The sequence below is a fragment of the Herpailurus yagouaroundi genome, unplaced genomic scaffold, assembly GCF_014898765.1.
Source record: "Herpailurus yagouaroundi ecotype Mexico unplaced genomic scaffold, PumYag 187, whole genome shotgun sequence".
NCBI lineage: Eukaryota > Metazoa > Chordata > Mammalia > Carnivora > Felidae > Herpailurus > Herpailurus yagouaroundi.
Window position 1 is genome coordinate 2367211 of NW_024412418.1, and position 22660 is coordinate 2389870.

Genomic DNA, 22660 nt, shown 5'->3' on the forward strand with positions numbered 1-22660 from the left:
GAAGTGGTGGGTTGCTTCTTTGGCTCCCTGGGTGAGTCTCCAGATAAGGTAGCTAAAATCTTTGCCTGACTCTGCTTGCTACGGATGAATAGCACCCAAGGCTGAGGATTTTGGGCAATTCCAAGCCAGGAATCAGTGTATCAAAATTGACCAGGGTGACCTGGGTTCCCAGTGAATATCAGCCAAACCCGCTGCACTATTTGAGCATCTAATGTCCCTTCCAGGGGCCATCCTACATTGAATATGGGCCATTCTAGTTCATAAAAGGTCCTTAACTTCCTGGGTATCATTTTCATCCGGTAATCACCTGAAAATCCATTTTTTAAATATTTGAGCATGACCTCTAAAATCGTAGGCTTACTCTGTTTTGATCCCATTATTAATTCTTTTCTCGTGTTTGGTGTCATGGAGACAGACAAAGGGAGGGTATCCCCTCAGATGAGAGGACCAATCAGATACTCCATTGGTCACATTCCCGAGGGAAACTTTAGATGAAGCTTGGCCATAGCAGACTCAGCTTTGTGACTTGCAATTGGAGTCTAATCCGATGATGCCCTGGACCATATGCCTTTCATTGTGAGACAGGAGAGCCCACTCAGACTCCATAGACTTTGGGGGACCTTCAGGGCGCCCATCCGTGGAGCCACAAACTCGAACTAGACTGGCAAGACTACCCTAGTCACACGTTCACATACACACACACACGAGAGGCTATTACATACCCTCCTGCAAAATTTTCTACCTGTGAGACCACTAAGGTCTCTGGGGAGTGATCAGGTTCCTCTTACCCTTTTGAGTAGGCCTGACTTCTTTGGGGCCCCAGTCTTACCAGTTCTGATGTCAGGTCCAGGTCTTCACCTACCAGGTCTCTTTGAGTCCAGCATGAACGATGCAGCAGGGCTAACCCGAGGCGACGAATAGGAGACTGCTGAAATTCAGGCAGGGCATGCCTTCTCCTTTGAGATTCCTCACTCTGTCACTGCCTCGCCATTCTTCCAAACCGGTGTCAACAATGGGCCAGCGCAGTTGGATTTCCCAGTCAGGTAACCAAATATGTTATGGAACCAGGCTGGAACGCTGGTGGAAAAACCAAGCAGCATTCAGAGATATTGGTGGATAGACTTATTTAACATTGGTGGGCTCAGAGGAGACTGTTTCTCCAAAGATCTGAGGGCCAAATGCAAGTGGAAAGGGTAATTTATAGTTGTCAGCTTCCATATCTGTGGTGGGTTTTCATGCGCTCGGCAAACAGAGCAAGAAGGACTCAGGAGAGGGGTCTCTAAGCTAAAGACCAGAGCTTGTTTTAGTCCCTTTGGCCATCTTTGGCACAGTACTTTATTCATTTCTCCAACAATAAAAATGAATGGACTACTGATACATGCTACAATATGGATGAACCTTGAAAACATCATGCTAAGTGAAGGAGCAAGTCACAAAGGACCACATATGACATGATTCCATTTTAATGAAATCTTCAGAATTTCCAATAAACCTTTTTATTTAAAAAAATTTTTTAATGTTCATTTATTTTTGAGAGACAGAGAGTGAGCACGAGAGTGAGTGGGGGTGGGGCAGAGAGAAAGGGAGACACAAAATCTGAAGTAGGCTCCAGGCTTTGAGCTGTAAGCACAGATCCTGATGCGGGGCTGGAATTCATGAACTGCAAGATCATGACCTGAGCCAAAGCTGGATGCTTAACCTACTAAACCACCAAAATGCCCCTCCAATAAAGGTTTTTAAAAAAACAACAGAGAACAAAAATGGAAAGTGTGTAGGACCAAAGGTGACATTCTTGGGAAGGCACCATTTCTGTGGCAGGTATTCTGTAGAGATTTGGTAATAATGAAAAAGGAAATGAACCATGGAAATTAAAGGTCCTAAGAAAATAAAAAAGTAAAATACAAACCCATGTCTGTTCCTAAGTCACCATACACAAAAGAAACTGCCCTTCTTATATCAACATTGTTACAGCAAATACTCGGTGCCCAGGAAGAGACAAGTGACACGCACTTGGGGAATCAGAAAAGACTGTTTATTTCTCACCGGTGCTGGCCCAGCAGAGTTACCTCCAAAGGCTGAAACCCGAGCCCTGATGTGGCGTACTTTTATGCCTGGCCAGCTTCTGGGTACTTGGAAACTTTCTATCGGCTACACACGTAGGTGGGATTGCAGGGGCTCAAGGAAAAAATGGGGGGCACTTATCGGTTGTGCTATGTGGGCTGCAAGAGACAAGCAAGATTACAGAAGCCAAAAGTATGCAAGGGGAGTATCCAGCCATGGACATCTAGCTGACTCTTTTTTTTTTATCTGCTTTTACCAGCTTTCCTTCTCAACATAAGAGGGCACACTTAAACTAAGGCAAACAGTACACTTAAAACCATGCTAGATTCCTGCATGGCCCTGCAGAGTCTCAGACCTCAGGCTCTGGTAGAACCATGATTGATTACTACTGCCAGGATCCTAGCAATCCCCCCACCTGTTGTGCTGTGGTGTGGTACAGATATATCATTCACCAACAAGACATACTGGACAGCTCCATGCTCTTGGGACAGAACTGAGCCAATTAAAGAATGGAGGAGGAGGGAGGGCAGCCCCTTGGGTCAGAAGTAGAAATAAAGAGATTCACCATAGATTTCTTGAAATAGCCATTTTTCTCTTTATGCAATTAAAATATGGCTTGTGCCAATTAGAGTTACATATAGATTGCCAGGAATATATTACATGGCTATGAAGACGACCAAACAAACCAATGATTATGAAGTGGCAAGTAAACTGGAATAAATTTTATATTATATGAAGTATATTTCTTACATGTGTATGATATGTCTATTACAACGCAACACCAAACACAGTCTAACAATGTGAAATCTTCTTAGACCTTCATTAACCAGTCGAGGGAGATCCATTGCAAGAGTCTGTAGTGATTGAGAAGTTAACACAGGGCAGTAGGCAGGTCTGACTAGTGATAGTGATGATACTAACTTTAGTGTGTGTAACTCTTCACAGTTAATATCCACAAACATTTGGTCTTCATGACAGCTTGGCTAATAAATGAGGAGGCAGAGCCTCAGCTCCACTTGCTGAGGTACCTAGTGTGTTTATTAGCATCACCCAAGGGGACAGGATGTTAGCACCTCTGCCATAGTGGGCCAGATAGGATACTCTTTTTTCCCCCCAGTAGTTACCACTCTAGCTGGGATTACCCCTTCAAATATCTTGGCATGCATGCCCAAGAGAGGCTGAATACATCCACCTCTGTGTTGTGCCCAGGAGATAAGAATATTTCTCTTCGATACTTCTCTTCATCCCAAGCACTCAGCAGTCTTTCAGTCTCTTTAATGTTTCAGTAAAGATAAGAAAATTCTGACTGTAAGAAAATTCTTCCTTGAGCTAAGCTATAAGTTCTTTCCAAGTGACTTCCACCTATCACTTTTCATCTGCAAAAGGGACACTAAATATCCTCCCTCCCTACTTCATAAGATGCAGAAAGAGATAGGTGGAGCTAAATAACCCAATACCTTCCCTTGCCCTGTTCAGGAGGAAGATAGTAAGCAGAGAACCCAGCTGAACTATGTTCAAACTTCTGACCTAAGAAGTTGAGATAGGGTCACCTGGGTGGCTCAGTGGGTTAAGCGTCTGACTTTGGCTCAGGTCATGATCTCACCGTCTGTGGGTTCGAGCCCCACAATGGGCTCTGTGATGACAGCTTGGGGCCTGGAGCCTGCTTCTAATTCTGTGTCTCCCTCAGTCTCTGCTTGTGCTCTATCTCTCTCTCTTTCTCTCAAAAGTCAATAAACATTAAAATTTTTTTTTCAAAAGTTGAGATAGTATGAAGCGAAGGAAAAAGAAGATAAAAACAAAGGGAAGCAAACCATGAGAGACTTTTAAATAGAGAACAAATTGTGTGTTGCTGGAGGGGAGGTGGATGGGGGGGATGGGTTAAATGGGTGAGAGCATTAAGGAGGGCACTTTTGGGGATGAGCAATGGGTGTCATAAGTAAGAGATGAATCGCTGGGTTCTACTTCTGTAGCCAAGGCTACATTGTATGTTAACTAACTTGAATTTAAATAAAATTTAAAAAAAGAAAAAGAAAAGAAGTTGAGATAGTATGTCTATTGTCGAAGCTGCTAAATTTGCATTAATTCATTATGAGACAATAGAAACCTAATATCCCCATGGCAAGTTTTAGTTTGCTTCTTTGTAAAGCTATCCCCCTCTAAACTTTGCAATTGATATCCCAATGAAGCTGTTATCTTTTTAAAAAAGTTCCTTTGTAGAAAGTTTGTCCTGTATCAATTCAGGAAACATCATGGAGCATCTATTTGATGACAGGCACTGGAACACAAAGATGAAGAAGTTAAAAGTCTGATAATCCTCAGAGAAATTATACAATTAGATGCATAACTATTATCTGAGTCAGAAAGTGATGGAAGCCACAAAGGAATAATATGTATAAGCCATGAGAGTTTAGGTTAGGGAGAAATCCTATCTAGGTGAGGGTATCAAGAAGGGTTATCCTGGAATGGCTGTGGGGTATATGATAGGGAATCAGCAAGAGGCTCAGGAAGGATTTCATGGGGCAGTAAATGTCTTTGTGGAGTTAGAGATCACCTGTAAATAGCTGATCCCATCAGCAACATAATCTGGGACTAGTACTGGAAAGAGAAGAAAGTGGTGAAGGGTAGTGGTAGGAATGACTCAGAGCCAGAGTGGTGGACTCATGAATTTTGGAGGGTCTAAGGAGCGGCAAGTCACCAAGAATAGATTGACTGAGAGTTGCACAGGAGAAAAACAGGAAGTTTTGGTAAAGGGAAATTTTAGAATTTTAGATTTTGAAATTAAGCAGTTTCCCATTATGGTGAGGTCTGGGAGAAGGCTGCCAAATCATGTGACTGGGGTGGCATAGAATTTCAAGTTGGTGGAGGTATAGAGGTCAAGACAGTGTGAAGCTAGAGAATTTGGAGAGGCATTGACCTTGAAACCATTTAGTTCATCTTTATGTTTGCCCTTAAATATAAAGGGCTTAATAAATGTTGACTTGAGAAACATGCAGAAGAATGAAATAATCATAATGAGGTGAAGTTGATCTAGAAATATTTCTTGCATTATTGAGCTTGATATTTGGTCTTTGGGAGAGGCAATAAATGGGTGAAGAACATATCATTTCTTTCCATTCCTAGCCTTGTGTAGCTGATTGCCCAAACCCATTCGTTGATCAACTTGAGAAGACTGGTGTCTTGAGACCAATCAGATATAATAGAGGCAGTGCACAGAGAGAAACTATTCAGTTTTTCCCTCTACCTTTCTATCTGTTACATCTGACAGAATTTCAAGACTAATTTTAGATTTTCAAGACTAATTAATAATTCCAGTGAAATAAACAGATACTTGATAATCAATAGCTGTCTTCCCCTCTCTTCTCTTGCCTTCCCAAAACATAAATATTCACATAGACTTAAGTGTCCCCTATTCGTCTGGCTTTTTATGGCCTCATAACAAGGCCTTTCCCAGCATCTGGGATCCAGCTGGATAGTCCTCTCCAGTAAACATTCATCAGCCTAATGGCCTGCCTCTAATCACAGCTGCCTCTTCTGTTTGAAATTGAGCCCCAATGACATAATGCTTAGAAGTACGAAGATAAAGCAAGTTCAGGGTGGTTGTACATTTCCCAAGTCACATCAGCTCTGGATCATTATCAGATCTATTTTAAGGGACAACTCAGTGTTGCAATGAACAGAACTTAATTGGATACATGATCCCCAAAGGCTCCATATTTGTCAAAGCTTCTGGTCTTAGCAAGGCTTCTTTAGGAAGGGACTGGTGTGGGCTTACTCAGCAGGGGATACACAGCAATGTGGCTTCCTAGAAGAAGCTCTACCCATCCCATCACTCCAAACAGGACTGAAATATCGGACTCTCTTTAAAGAATATACAGTAGACACTGTAGAGGGCCATATCTGCCTGACATATGTGGTTGGGCAACTATTTTCTAGATCATACCACCTTGCTGGTTTATAGATCTATTCTGAGACTGAAAATAGATTCCAAGAGACCACCTTCTCCACTTGTCCTGGATCCAGAAAAATAAACTTCTATGCTATTTTTGATGAGCTAAAACAACTATTTACAAAGGCAGACAAGACCAGCCTCCTATGACTCAGCCTTCTGTATGCCTCCTCCCATGTAACCCCTCATTTCCTGATTCTGGGTTCCTTGTCTTTCTCATTACTGCTTACCTTTGTGTTCTCAAGCAGCCTTCCTTCGTCTCTTCCAATTGGCACAGGCTTACATTATGGCTCTTCCAACAACTGGCCGTGATCTGGGAGCCACCACAATTGAGAACAACTGCTATAGAGAATCCCTCTCCATGGCCTTTCCTTCAAAGGCCAAGTCTCCAAATCTGTTCTAGTTTCCCCAATCTTGAGGATTCTTTCACTTGACATTGCTAGCCATTGTACCTACTTTTCATTTCTTTCTCTTCTTTAACTACCAAACTTGTATCTCGCTTTCTTTAACACCTGGCTTTATGCAGATTCCCTGGTCCCCACTCCAGGTACCCCATCTGAGATGGATGGGCTTCTATTGAAACTGTGTTGATCACACCCTCCTTACTGCTTGTTATGTCCAATGGCCTTTTGTTCCTGTTTCTCCTCTTTGATTTCCATACCATATTCACCAAGTGTCACTGAGTGGTGAGGGCTGAGGATCAGGACAAGAACTTTGGATGTCCTCAGGCTATTAATGAACTACAAAAAACTAATGAATATTCTTGAGCAAGGAATAGCATGATTAGCTGTGTGCTCTGGGGAAGTCCGCCTCCAGGTTAAGAAGGAAGAACTAAAATGGAGAGAGTCTCAAGGCAGAAAGACCAGTTAGAGGGGCAGTGGCTGATGATGAACAATCAGGTTAGAACTACTGACAAAAGGGGGCTGGGGTGGAGACGTCACAAAAGGAAGCCTTGATTCTATTGATAGTATTTTATTCTGCAAATGTCAAAGAGAGTCCTTTCTGAAGTTTTGCCTTGGAGAGGAGGGAGGGAAGGAGAAAGGCAAGAATTTTTTAAAAAATCAGTCTTCCAGCACCCCATCTTTATACCCATCAATCTGCAATAAGGAGTGTTTTGTTTTTATTTTTATTACTTTCATCTAGAAGAGATTAATTGCATACAAACTACTGCAATGGCAATGGTGATCTTTTTCCCCGTATCAAGCCTTAGAGAGACCCCAAGAAAGTAGGCATAAGGTCAGGTGCTGGGAATTTGTAGAAGGGGTCTAAATTTTTTAGCCTCACAGTGGGGGACTATGGCCTTGGTAGAAGAGAAATGGGTGGGACTTAGGTGTGGAGAAGGGAAACTACAGATTTTTCTCATCTAGATGCAAGCTGCAGAGCTGCCAACATAAACAGGGTGTGGCCACCATTTCTCACAAATCCTTGAAGGAAGCCACAAGTCCTGTGGGTTTGCACAATGCCCACTTCCTCCTCTTCCTTGCATGTCCCTCCCAAGGACACAGAAATAGAATTCAAGTCTTTTCAAGTTGGATATTTGATAAATCACAAACAAAATGTACACAAGGGAAATCATGCTGTAGGCAAACCACTAAAGGTTATTTACTTTTAAACTCTCTGCATATAGATAAAAATGAGGTCTATCAGATGATTCCCACCCTCCTATTGCCATCCATTTTTCTTGTCCTTCTGGGATGAAGTGGGATATAAGGACCGAGGATGGACTTTGGATTCTAGAAAACCTGAGCACAAATTCTAGCATTGCCTCAATATGTCTTGTGACCTTTGGCAAGCATGTCTCCAAAATTCCATTTTGTTATCTGAAAATGCATTTAAGAATGCTTTCCTTTCAGAGCTACTGTGGGGATATTATGAATAAAGTTTGCAAAAAGCTCAATCCACAGACCCAAAGTGATAGTATATGCCTATCTTCTTTCCTCATTCTCTTTACTTCACAGAATCTTAGAATCTTAGAATTTTCCAGAGCCCATAAGGTCAACTAGTTCTGACTCTCTCTTGCTCTCTCTTTTTTTGATAGCTTATTTTCAGATTTTTATCAGATTTATTGAGATATAATTGACATATGACATTGCATTAGCTTAAGGTGTTTAACATAATGACTGGATATTTGTATATATGGTGAAATGATCACCAGAGTAGGTTGAGTTAACATTAATCACCTCATATCGTTACAATCTTTTTCTTGTGATGAGAATTTTAAGATCTACTCAGGAAATTTCAAATATAAAGTATAATATTATAGTCACCATGCTATGCATTATATTCCTAAGAGGTATTTATCATATAACTGGAAGTATGTACCTTTTGAACACCTTCACCCATTTCCCTTACCCCCACCTCCCACCTCTGGCAATCCCCAATTCTCTGTTTCTATGAGTTTGTTCATTTTTAATTCTACATATAGGTGAGACCACCACTGTCAAGTATACTATTTTCTCCTTACTTTCAGTGCTGGAAAATCTACCTCTTTCTAGACCATCCATTCCACCTTTGGACTGGCCTATTGTTTTCCTATAATCTCTGTCTCTCTATCTCTCCCTCTCTTGTTACTCATTTAGTCCTGGTTCCAACCCTTGGAGTCATCCAAAAGATATTTTTACACTGGAAAGTTTCTGTAAAATATCTAGTGCTTTACAAAGGTAATTGCTGTTGTTTGAAATAGTTACACTATTTTGAAGCCAAAAGGCACTCTTGGCTTTCAGTGCCTCTGGGTATATCTTTTTGGAATAAGACCAGAGACCAAGAATATGATGAAAGCAGGGCCAATGGAAATCAACTCCACCCAACCAAAGCTGGTGTCTTCTTTACCCCTGAGGCCAACCACCCAGCCAACCTTCCAATAGGTGCTCCCTGGGACGTGTCATAATCTCACAACTAAGAGAGACCCAGTACTTGGGAGAGAACTGGCCTCCCTTTAAAGTCCTGTGAAGTCCTTCCCTTAGTGGCCAATTTAAAGTAGCTCCATCCATATTTTACTGATCTCTTTGACCAAAACCAATGCTTCAGGTGCTAGCAGAGATGGGTTTTCACCGTAGTTCTGTGCGTCTGGTCTTAGCCATCTGACCAAAGCCCAGAGTTTAAGAAGTTGTAGGTGAGTCTGTCCTTTGTCCTTCTTTAGGAATGGTGAATTACACAATCACAGAATGGGAGTGTTGGAAAGACTTTTGAAGGAAGGGGAGATAGATCAAACAGGATGCTGGCTTCCCCTCTCCCTACTGCTCCGACCTTAACCAGAGGAGCTGGACTTCACCTATTTTACATTCTGTACTTCTGCAGAAAATTTTGTTTTGAAAAAGGTTCTGCTTTTCACAAGTGGAAAAAAGGAAGGAAAGTGGACTAGAAAACACTCTTTTTATTATATAGACAGGAGATAAGAAGATTAAGACTCAGAATGGCAAATAATTTTTCCCAAGGTCACACAGCAAAAAGGTAGGAGAATAGGACTTGAATCAACATTTTTTTTTTTAATTCTCAAGTTAGTTAACATACAGCATAGTCTTGGCTTCAGGATTAGAACCGAGGGATTCATCACTTACATAAAACACCCAGTGCTCGTCCCAACAAGTGTCCTCCTTAATGTCCATCACCCATTCTCCCCACCCCCATCACCCTCAGTTTGTTCTCTGTATTTAAGAGTCTCTTATGATTTGCCTCCCTCTCTGTTTTTATCCCATTTTCCCTTCTCTTCCCCTATGATCATCTGTTACATTTCTCAAATTCTGTATATGAGTGAAATCATGTAATATCTGTCTTTCTCTGGCTGACTTATATTGCTTCACATTTTTTTAAAAAGCTTTCAGTCTAGTGCTTTTCATGTTATTCTAGGCTCATGAGTGTATGCATGTGCAAGTGTGTTTGCATCAAAACAAATCACGGGTTTCCTTGGATACTCTCTAGTTGCCAATGAGACTTCCAGGTTTTAGAATAAGGTAAAGCAGGGGTGTCTGGGTGGCTCAGTCGGTTAAGTGTCCAACTTCGGCTCAGGTCATGATCCTGCTGTTTGTGGTTCGAGCCCTACGTCGGGCTCTGTGCTGACAGCTCAGAGCCTAGAGCCTGCTTCAGATTCTGTGTCTCCCTCTCTCTCTGACCCTCCCCCACCCTCACTCTGTCTCTCTATCTCTCTCAAAAATAAATAAACATTAAAAAACTTAGAATAATGTAAAGCAGAAAGAACTACTCCTAGAAAAGGAGATATAAACGAACAACTCAGGAAACAGATGCTGGTGAGGATGTGGAGAAACGGGAACCCTCTTGCACTGTTAATGGGAATGAAAACTGGTGCAGCTGCACTGGAAAACAGTGGGGAGGTTCCTCAAAAAATTAAAAATAGAACTGCCCTATGACCCAGCAATAGCTACTAGAAATTTATCCAAGGGATACAGGAGGGCTGATTCATAGGGGCACATGTACCCCAATGTTTATAGCAGCACTTTCAACAATAGCCAAATTATGGAAAGAGCCTAAATGTCCATCAACTGATGAATGGATAAAGAAGATGTGGTTTACATATACAATGGAATATTACTTGGCAATGAGAAAGAATTAAACCCTGCTATTTTCAGCAATGTGGATGGAACTGGAAGGTATTATGCTGAGTGTAATAAGTCAGTCAGAGCAGGACAGATATCATATGTTTTCACTCATATGTGGATCTTGAGAAACTGAACAGAAGACCATGGGGGAAGGGAAAGGGAAAAAATAGATACAGAGAGGGAGGGAGGCAAACCACAAGAGACTCTTAAATACAGAGGACAAACTAAGGGTGGATAGGGAGTGGGGGAGAGGGAAAATAGGTGATGGGAATTGAGAAGGGCACTTGTTGGGATGAGCACCGGGTGTTGTATGTAAGCCAATTTGACAATAAATTATATTCATAAAAAATAAATGAATTTTTAAAAAGGAGATATAGGTTCTAATGCCACCTCTCCTGTCAAACAGCTGTACAGACTTTCACTATCTCTCTCTTTGGCTTTAGTTTTATCATTTATAATGGGAAAAGGCTAGCCTAAATGGTTTCTACTTCTATTATTTTAAGTATATGCTCAGAGTTTTCTGGACATCCATGCAGCATTTAAAATAGCACAGGTCCAGGGGCACCTGGATGACTCAGTTGGTTAAGCATCTGACTCTTGATTTCAGGTTCAGGTCATGATCTCTTGGTTGTGAAATTGAGCCCCACATGGGTTCAGTGCTGGGTGTGGAGCTTGCTTGGGATTTTCTCTTCCCACCCTTCTCTCTGCCCCTTCCCCCCTCTCTCTCAAAAAATAAAAATAAAATGAAATAAAATCTTTAAAATAGCACAGATCCAATGATCTTGGAATTAGGGCAAGTTTATAGTAAATATGTTATAAGTCTTTATTGAGCCAGTCAAATATTTACTGTGTACCTATAAAGTGTCAACACTGCAACAGATGAGAAGAAAAATGTGATGAAAGCAGAAAACACATTTCTTTTCCTACAAGTTCATCTTTCTGGGTTTTCTTTATCATACCCTACAAAGTCATCTGAACTGAAAATACCCTCTGCACCTCAGTTATATAATTTATTTGGGAGTTACCACATTAGAGCTTCATTCTACTTTATCTTGGTATGTGGCTTTAACCTTGTTAAAAGGCAAGCAGACCTTCGGCGGGGGAGGGGGGGGCGTGAAGAAGTCTCTTTACAGTGATTTTCAGAATTCAGATTCCACATATCCAGTCTTGTCTAATCAGTCAGGATGGGGAAAGGATCATATCTGTTGCAGCTATGCCTACAATATGGTCCTGTGGATTGCTCAGACCCTTTCTCAAGTTCTTTTACAGCATTCAGGAAAGAGAAGCAGCTGTGCAGTCAAAGAACTGGTGATTTAAAGCTTGGTTTGGTCACTTAAGTGCTTTAGCTGTTATAACCTCAATGAGATTCTGGTCTGTAACATGTGCCTTTCCAAATTATTGTAGATTGAACTCATTCAGCAAATATTATTTTAGGTTTACTATGTGCCAGGAACTATACAGGGCACTGAGCTTATAATGTCTTCCCAGACTTTATAGTTAAGGCTGTAGACAGAACAAGCCAGCAAACAAAAGGAAGCACACAGTGTGATGAATTAAGTCAATATAGTGCTGAAAATTATTGGCAATAACACCAGCAAAGGGTATATGGTTAATGTAGCCATTGTTGTGTACAAGCATGTGCACCTGGCTTTAAGCAGCATGTGCAGTGGAGAACAAACTCTAGATTAGGGATGGAGAGACTGGGATTCAAATCCTTACAGGGCTGATTATTTGTCAAGCAATAGGAATTATTTCTTTTTCTCTCCAATACTTGATGTAACTTACTTCTTTTAATCCTCACGATCTGTGAAGTGGTCAGTACTATCATTGTCTTGGTTTTGCGGTTGAGGGAAATGAAAAGAGATTTAAGAGTGTTGGCTTGCCCAAGACCGCACAGCCTGCAGGTGGGTATACGGGGTTAGAGACGGACTCTGGCTGACATCAGAGCCCTGCTTAATACCCACAGATAAGGTAGCAGATGTAGGACTGCTGTGTCATTTCAAAAGTGCTATCAAAGTAGTGGTGGTGGCTCTCAGACCATGCAAACTATTATATATATATCATATATGTCCATATAAAATATGATGTGTAATATATTCATATAAAATATGATGTGTAATATATTCATCTAATACACATTATATGTACTTTTTATTATAGAGACATTTAACACATGTCATATACTCTACTTCTGTATCTTTATCTCCAGGTAATTCAGGTCAAGATAAGCAGGTTATTGATGTAGTAATCATACAAAATGATTGATAATTCACTTTTATCACACACTAAAAGTGTAATCGATGTATACTATAGACTCCTGGGTTGAAATGGGGGAGAATCATGGTGTAACTTATTAACACATTCTTTTGATGTGACTGTGAATGTGAGAAAAAAGGGGGCAAGGAATAGGTGGCCATTTATGGGCTTTCTCCCCACTGCACTGCACAATGAATGGTGCTGTTACATCCTAGGGGTGCAAGCACTTCTAAACTTACCCATCTTCACTCAAATCAGTAATAACTTTCCTCCCAGCTCTCAAAACAACTGTCTGGTCTCCCTTCTCAGTTCCTTTTCACTCCTATCCAGCTTCCACACCTGCTTCCACACAGCAACACTGCTCTGTTATATTGTTAAACACATATTTGACAACTAGTTCCCTGTTTACAAAGAAATAATTAAAATTTTAAAAACAGACAAAAACAAAACTTTCATATTTTCCCTCTTGCCCATGGGAGAAAGGTCAAACCCCTTAGCATGGTATTTACCCAGAAAATATTTATTGAGCACCCACTATGTGCCAGGTACAGCTGTAGGTGCTAGGGATACTTCAATGAACAAAAAACACAAAAATTCCTACAAATCCTGGTTTTCCTAAGCTTACAATCTAAGGGAGACAGACAATCAGTGTCAACAACCAATCGATTCTATGCAATGGGAGAAGGTGATGCATCCTATCAAAAGAACAGAGCAGGGTACAGTGGAACAAAAGTTCAGAAATGGAAAGAAGGTTGAAATTAAATAGGAGCATGCAATACATATTTGCAATTATATATACAGCATATGCAATTATATACCTAGCATATGCAGTTGTATACACATATATTTATGAAACAAATGTTTTGCCATCTTTGCTTTGAGTTTCAAAGATCTTTCACAATTTTCCCACCTCTCACTGTCTCTCAAAACTAGACTCCTGTTATCCTCTCTTAACCCTGTTCACGCTGCACTCCTGCCATGCTGACATTTTTAAAGTATCCCGAGTACTATGCTCTCCTCTGCTTTTGCAAATGCTTTTCCTGAACCAACTGTCACCCAACCCCCTCACACACCAGATTTTCATCCTGGTAACCCCATACTCACTGTTGGAACCCTCATGTGTTGCAACACATCTCTCAGAAGCTTCCACCTGCTATGCCCAACATCCAGGACACTATACAATACTTCTCTTGGGCACACCTATCACATTGTGTTGTGGTTTATCTGCTTTCTGTTTGTCCCATGTATTATGTTGAACATTTTGAACCTGATAATAATGTTTTATTATTTTTTACATCATCTACAGTTAGGTCTATCAAACCTGGTGCAACATTTGTGATCAGTTGATAATATTTGTACAGAATGAACACTGGCAATTCAGTGTTGAACTTTTATTTTTAACTCCTTTCTTTAATCTCTAAAGGGGATGCCAGTGTTTTACACCTCTATGTGCTTCATTCCACTGATTAAAGGAGAAAAAACACCTTGACCTCATAAAATCTGGTCAGAACAAACTATGATGATAAGAAACACAGAATTGCCTCTCTAGGTATTTCAATTTCTGACATATTTATTTTATTAAAAAAAAGAAAAAATCTTTTTTCTGAGTGGCCCAAGAATCCAACCACAATGCTTGGAAACAAGTGGGAAAAAAGGAATATTTGGTGCAAGTTGTATTAATAACTTCCTTCAGTAAAGTGGCGACATTGACAATGAAGGTGGTGATCCAGATAATGCAAAATTGCCAGTCTAGTCTGGGCCTGTCAGTTTTGCATGAACAGTGCATCAGATTAGGATGATAATGATCTCCACAAAAGACCCAGTACATGCTGTAAAGGGGGATTTGATGTTGGAAAGAGGTAGAACACCTACTTTCCAGCGTCTCTTGTGACTCAGGGAGTCTATGATTCCGTGACAGAACAAAGTGGTTTCTTCATCTGGATTTTCACTCCCCAGGAATCTCATTTTGGGGCCTGCGGGCAGCAAAGAGAAGATACATGGCCGTGGGAAGGAACATCAACATAACAACCGACTTCATCCTTTTGGGATTTTCAGAGCAGCCAGAGCTTCAGGCTTTCCTCTTTGTGTTGTTTCTGGGGATCTATTCTGTGACTCTGACTTGGAACCTGGGCCTTGTTGTCTTGATCAGGATGGAGTCATGCCTGCACTCCCCCATGTATTTCTTCCTTGGAAACTTGTCCTTTGTTGACATCTCATACACGTCCTCCATCACCCCCAAGATGCTCTGTGACTTCTTCAAGCAGCAGAAGACCATCTCCTTTGTGGGATGTGCTACTCAGTTTTTCTTCTTCATCAGCATGGGGGCCACTGAATGCTGTCTCCTGGCGGCCATGGCATATGACCGCTATGCTGCTATTTCCACCCCTCTGTTCTACGCAGCCTTCATGTCACCCACCATGTGTGTGGGGATGGTCATTACAGCATACACTGGAGGGTTCCTCACGGGATTGGTCCAAACCAGCTCCATATTCCAGCTGTATTTCTGTGGGCCACGAGTCATTAAACACTTTTTCTGTGACCTGCCACCTCTGCTAGTCTTGTCTTGTTCTAGTACCTTCCTCAGCCAGGTAGTGAACTTTCTTGTTGTGTGTGCAGTTGGTGGGACATCAGCTCTTGTTGTCCTGGTGTCCTATTGCTACATCATTGCTGCTGTCATGAAGATCCATTCAACCCAAGGGCGGTTGAAGGCTTTCAACACCTGTGCCTCTCATCTGACCACAGTGATTCTCTTCTATGGCTCTGGTCTCTTCTCATATCTCCATTCTAGTGCTGGCTACTTACAGGACCAAGAGAAGGTGGTGTCCATGCTCTATGGAGCTGTGATTCCCATGCTGAATCCCATCATATACAGTTTGCGAAACAAGGAGATCAAAGATGCATTGAAAAAACTCAAGAACCAGAAGAAGCAGATGTTCCCTCTGTGTCTTATGGTTCTCTAAGTTAAAAAAAACTTAAATTGGGGCACCTGGGTGGCTCAGTTGGTTAAGCATCCAACTCTTGGTTTCAGCTCAGGTCATGATCTCACAATCATGTGAGTACAAGCCCCACATTTGGCTCTGTCAGCACAGAGCCTGCTTGGGATTCTCTCTCTCTCTCTCTCTCTCTCTCTCTGTTTCTCCCCCACTCAAGCTCACTCTTTCTCTCTCTCAAAAATAAATAAATAGACTTAAAACAAGTTTGCTAAAAAAAATCAAGTTTTGCTATATGTAAATAGGCATTATAATAAATGGGTCACAGAATGTAAGTAATAAATTAAAGAAGTTATGTCAAGCAAGATCCCCAACCTACATGTCTGTTGCACAATTAGGCTCAACAAGGGTTTTTCTTCCCTTTACCTTTCTTGTCATGGACTGATATGGTTTCAATTTAGGTCACTTGCAATAGAAAATAAATATGCTTTTTGATGACATTCTTTAGCTTTATGACATCAGATGCCGGGTCCAGAATGCCATACCTTAGAGCTGGTTAGATCATAATTCCAGGACCACAAGCATCCACCACAGACCTCTTTACAATATAACACTGCTCATACCAATCCATTCATTACTTGGGACAAATTTTCTGTTCCCCTTGCCCTTGATTTGTACCTATCCAATGGTTGATACTGAACAGGAAGTCTGACTCTGGTTTAGGAACCTGAGAGCCCTAAATAGTTGTGTCCATCAATGACTGTTCAGAGCCAAGAGAAAATAGGATACCTATAAACTATGTCTGAGATGAGCCAGTGGTCACATGTGTGGGGTCATGAAGTCCACTGGGCCAGAAATAGGAGCCCAAATCAGCAGATCCAAAGTTGGGAAGTCACAGTAAGCAAAAACCAAACATAAGTTTAGGTGAGAAATTCTAAAGGAGAGTAGGTTCCCATATGCTTCATTTTCATGACTGAAGCCTCCTAGTGACTGAGTGGGACCACTTGGTTTAAGGAACAGGATCAGGGAAGAGAGACTTCCCCTGGAAATTCTAATTCTGCATCTGTTCCCTGGACAGTTCTCACTCTTGGCCCTGTATGGATATTTCCTCTCTGTCCTCACCCCATCCCCAACTTACTTTCGCTTTGTGTTCTAGAGTTTGTATATTGTCTCCCATCTCTCTGGAATTTGACCACAGCCTGTCGCACAGATCTGACATCCTTGCTTTCATTTTTATGCATTATCTCAGAAGGAACCCCACTCCAGGACATGAGATAGGACAGCCAAGTCAGTGAGTTTGCAGCAGAAATAAATGTGGATTTTAAATGGCCTGTGATCCTATTTTACAAGATGGTTCTTGAGCAAAAGACAAAGATTTCTGAAGTCCCGCTTCTTTAATGGTTGTGGATATAAGTCATGGTGAATAATGACAGCCATCCCTAAGCCATATCAACTTTGGCTATAACTAGTTTGCCTTTCTTTCTTTCTTTCTTTCTTTCTTTCTTTCTTCCTTTCTTTCTTTCTTTCTTCCTTTCTTTCTTTCTTTTGTTTAATGTTTATTATTTTTGAGAGACAGAGACAGAGACAGACAGCAAGCAGGGGAGGGGCAGAGAGAGAGGGAGACACAGAATTGGAAGCAGGCTCCAGGCTCTGAGCTGTCAGCACAGAGCCCAACGTGGGGCTCAAACTCCCAGACCGCGAGATTGTGACCTGAGCTGAAGTTGACTATTTAACCAGGCACCCCAAAGCTGGCTTTGCTTCACTCCTTCTTTCAATTCATGCTGCTATTTGATCTATTCTCTGACCACTTGGATTATTTGTTAAGGGTTCCTTGATCTGATCTTTGACTCCTCCAAACCAGGTTAAGAGTTACTGCAATGTGTTCCCATAGCATTCTCTATTTCATCTATCAGCACCTATGACACTTTATTACTTTTCGTTGTTTAGTTATATGTCTTCTCCCTGAGTTGTTAACATTCTGTCTAAACTGCTCTCCTTGGAAACGTAAGACACAACTGGGGAAAATTATGTGCTTAATACATATTCATTTAATGAATGAATAAAATTCAAATGCACTTGGCAGATAATTTTGAGATTTTATGCCAATGGAAGGGAATTAACACTTATCGGATGCTTATTATATGCCAGGCATTGTGCCCAGCAGTTTTTTAAAATTCTGTTTCAGTTCTATAGCTTACACACAGATTCCTTGCTGAAAAAAAAAAAAAAAAAGGAAAGAAAACACTATGGGTAAGAAAATGCCTCCTTTGACCATAATTCTCAGTTTCAATTCCTTCCTGCTCCCCCCAAGAGGTAATGACTGTTTATGTTGGTATGTAAATTGGCAGTTTTTCTGTCTATGTGTTAACATTCATATATGTACCCCTATGTAATACTGCTTTATGTGGCTCTGTGTGTATTTACATAAACGGTATTGTACTGAATGATCCTTCCATACCCTGCTTGCTTTTTCATTCAACATGATTTCTTGGAGCTCTTTCCATGCTATACATATAACTCTACCTCAGTCTTAAATTATTTCATAGAATTGTCACACCAAAATTTATGTACTTATTGTGCATTGATGGGCATTTAGGTGGTTTCCAGTTTTTGCTAGTTTATTACTAACAGTGTTGCAATATATGAGCTGTATATACCTCTTCGTGCTAATACCCAATTTTTCTGGTAGAAACAGAGAAGTTGAATTGCTATTAATAGGGTTTGTGCATATATATGTTATACATACACACATACTATATATATATATATATATATATACATATATATATAATTTAAATTCAAATTAGTTAACATACGATGTAGTATTGGTTTCAAGGGTAGAACCCATTGATTAATCTCTTACATATGACACCCAGTGCTCATCCCCAAAAGTGCCCTCCATCACCCATTTAGCCCCATCAACCTCCATTCCATCCACCTCTCCACCAGCAACCCTCAGTTCGTTCTCTGTATTTAAGAATCTCTTATGGTTTGCCTCCTTTTTGGTTTTTGTCTTATTTTTCCTTCCCTTTCCCTATGTTCATCTGTTTTGTTTGTTAAATTCCACATATAAGTGAAATCACATGGTATTTGTCTTTCTTTGACTGACTTCTTTCACTTAGCATAATACACTCTAGTTCCATCCACATTATTGCAAATGGCAAGATTTCATTCTTTTGATCTCCCAGTAATATTCCATTATATATATATACACACACACACACACACACACACACACACACACACATACACACACACACACACACACACACACACACACACACATCTTCTTTGTCCATTCATTGGTCGATGAACATTTGGACTCTTTCCGTAATTGGGCTATTGTTGATGGCGCTGCTATAAACATCAGGGTGCATGTGCCCCTTTGAATCAGCATTTTTATATCCTTTGGATAAGTACCTAGTAGCGTATGGCTCCTTTTTAATATAGAAGGGTTTGTATATTTTTAACTTTTATTTTTTTTTTAACGTTTATTTATTTTTTTGGGACAGAGAGAGACAGAGCATGAACGGGGGAGGGGCAGAGAGAGAGGGAGACACAGAATCAGAAACAGGCTCCAGGCTCTGAGCCATCAGCCCAGAGCCCGACGCGGGGCTCGAACTCACGGACCGCGAGATCGTGACCTGGCTGAAGTCGGACGCTTAACCGACTGCGCCACCCAGGCGCCCCTGTATATTTTTAACTTTTAATAGACACTGCCAAATTCTCTCTAAAGTGGCTGTGATGCTCCTGCCAACAACCTCCTAGGGCATCTATCTCTTCATACCCTTGATGAAAGATGATATTAACAAAACTTAATTTTTTTCCTACCTGATAACCTCTTTATATGTATTCTGTTAATCCTTAAAATGATCCTACTGGATAAGATTGTTTATTGTTTTCATTCACATACAATATACTATATACTACCTAAAGACTCTTTATACACACTCTCAGCAGTTCTTACAACCACATATGAGATAGGGGTCTTAACCATTTTTATCCAGGAAATAAAATATGTAAGGCTCAGGAAGGAGGTCAAGTAACATACCCAAAGGCACACACTAACAAGTTAGGGAGATCCTAAGTACATATCTACATGACACTAAAGACCATTAATTGAAAATACACCTTCTCATATGTATGCTCGGCATTGCCCAGAAAACTAAAACAAATTCTGTCAAAAACTGACTGTTTTCTCAAGTCACACATAATTTAAGTGCAAAAGAAGAGGGGAGAACTGACTTCTGTTAAATAGTTAGGCCTAGTTTCAGTAAGATCATCACTTATGTTATATACCAGGAGTGACGACCTTCATTTAGAACAGCATTCTTCAAAAATGGATTTCTAGGTGGAACAGTTTTATAAAAGGAATTATCACACATGACCACGAAACAAGGGAGAAACTAAAATATTAAAACAAAAACAGAATGGAATTAATAATGAATTTGTAATGCCTTTCAAAGGTATAAGTAGTGATGAGGCTCCCTCCCAACTTAGAGCATTTGCATCTAGGTTCAGATAAAGAAATATTCAGCTGTGCTGTGGTCTCAGGGGAGGAAGAACAGTCTTGAGAGCAATATCAAGACATTGGGGTCAGGGGATGATAAAGGAGGAAGATTGATGTTTTAAAATCTAGCCCTGGATTAAGCCAGTTAAGAAGAGAGACAACATTGTATCACCACCCACAATGAATTGTTTATACTGGAGGGATCTAGAAGAAATAGACTAACAACCGCCTTCCTAGCAACAATTTTTCTGTATTCCCATCAACAGGGTGAACTGTATCACTGAACAAGGAAACATGAACTCTGGCTACCTTGGCTGCTAAGAAATTCTGAGCAAAATCTGTGACCCATGTGTAGGAAGAATTTAAGTCATCTGGCATGCACTTTTATTCTTATTCCTGGCTCTCCTCTGCATCCCAAACTTGTGTCTCTTACCATTCTTTATTACCATGCGTATTTTATATATCTTTGCAAACTGCTTGCTCAAATATTTGGGAGCAAAAGAGAATATAAAAATGTCCAAGAGTTGGGGCGCCTGGGTGGCTGAGTCAGTCAAGCATCTGACTTTGGCTCAGGTCATGATCTCATGGTCCATGAGTTCAAGCCCTGCGTCAGGCTCTGTGCTGACAGCTTGGAGCCTGGAGCCTGCTTCGGATTCTATGTCTCCCTCTCTCTCTGCCCCTTCCCTGATTGTGCTCTCTCTCTCTCTCTCTCTCTCTCTCTCTCTCTCTCAAAAATAAATAAACATTTAAAAAGAAAAAAAGAAAAAATGCCCAAGACTTTGCTTTACACACCAGGTTGGTGTGTTTGGAAGTGAATTGGTCACGTAGTCTGCTGATCTCTCTGACTTCTGCTCCAGTCCCACCCATCCCCCTCCTCTGTCGTCCTCCTGGACTTCTCCCCATCATTCTCCCAGTTTTGCCTCTGTCTCTGTCTCTCTCTGCCTCTCTGTATCTCTCTCTCTGTCTTGGAGGACCACCCTGACCCCCTAGTCCAAGTTGAGGCCCGCTAGTATGTTCTCTTAGCACTCCATGCTTCCTTTCCATACCCTTCATCACTGTTCCATGTCTGTCTTCCGATTTGACTACAGTCTCCATGCCTGACACACCCTGTGTGCACAATAAATTTTTGTGAGGATGCTAATACTCAGGCCACATCCCAGAAAGCCTTTAGAGAGCTGTAAGTGACCTACCAGTGACTAACCCATTCCACTCCCCATTTTTCACAAAGACTTGAAGCTCTAGGGGGGTGGAGTCCTTTGCTAATGGCTCACAGCTGTAGGGTGAAAGCGTCCCTTTTCCAGCCCCACAGCCCTTCCCTGTGGTTCCACAACAGCTGGCAGCTGCCTGTCAGCAGCTTCTCAGCCAGGAGGTAGAAGCTTGCTCTAAGGGAGACCGAGGTGTGGGCTTCGGTCTGGCAGCTCTGAGTCCTGTTTTCGGGGAAATCACACCACTTCAGCTCTGCTGCAGGAATTTCGGGGCCAGGGACACTTTCCTCCTTCCCATCATAATTATAATGCCTCAGTGCAAGAAATTGGAGAAGAGACGTGTGGCCTGGCTGTTTGCAAACCATGTTCCAGGGGATCCCAGGGATCCTGCACAGGCCTTTTCCAAGAGGTGGGGAGGAGATGAAGCCACTGAGCTCTGGGCCCTGGCCCTTGTTCAATCCACAATCCATCAAGGCAGCTCCTTTCTTTCTTTCTTTCTTTTTTTTTTACATGTTTTATTATTTTTTTTAAGTTTATTTATTTATTTTGAGACAAAGAGGGAGAGAGAGTGCACAAGTAGGGGAGGGGCAGAGAGAGAGAGAAAGAGAGAGGGAGAGAGAGAATCCCAAGCAGGCTCTGCACTGTCAGCACAGAGCCCGATGTGGGGCTCAAACTCATGAACCGCGAGATCATGACGTGAGCCAAAGTCAGATGCTTAACCCACTGAGCCACCCAGGCACCCCTTGTACATGTTTTAAATATTAGCTTCCATGTAAACTTGCATTTGAAAGTATGTTTCCATTGGTAATATTATATTTATAATTCGTGGATTTAAGGGGCACCTGGGGAGCTCAGTGGGTTGAGTGTCTGACTTCAGCTCAAGTCATGATCTCACAGTTTGTCGGTTCGAGTCCCACGCTGGGCTCTGTTTTGATAGCTCAGAGCCTGGAGCCTGCTTCAGATTCTGTGTGTGTGTGTGTCTCTCTCTCTCTACCCCTCCTTGTGCTCTGTCTCTCTCTGCCTCTCAAAAATGAATTAGCGTTAGAAAAAAACAACTTTTTTTAATCCATGAACTTAATACAGTCCTCTAACTTTGTGAATGAAGAGGTGAGAGGCCAAGGAAGAGAGGCGATAACAAGACTGATTTTCAAGCTTAAGTCTCCTGACTCCTGGTGCCTTGACCGTGCACTTTTCTCTCC

General features: G+C 41.4%; 1 protein-coding gene across 1 annotated transcript; it reads left to right on the forward strand.

Annotated features, from left to right (window-relative positions):
• The first annotated feature begins 14376 nt into the window (after window positions 1–14376).
• Window positions 14377–15776, forward strand: LOC121043766 (olfactory receptor 5A1-like). Its single transcript, XM_040495763.1, has one exon. It carries the CDS (start codon window positions 14814–14816, stop codon window positions 15774–15776), a length of 963 nt encoding a protein of 320 aa, XP_040351697.1. The 5' UTR covers window positions 14377–14813.
• The last annotated feature ends 6884 nt before the right edge of the window (window positions 15777–22660 follow it).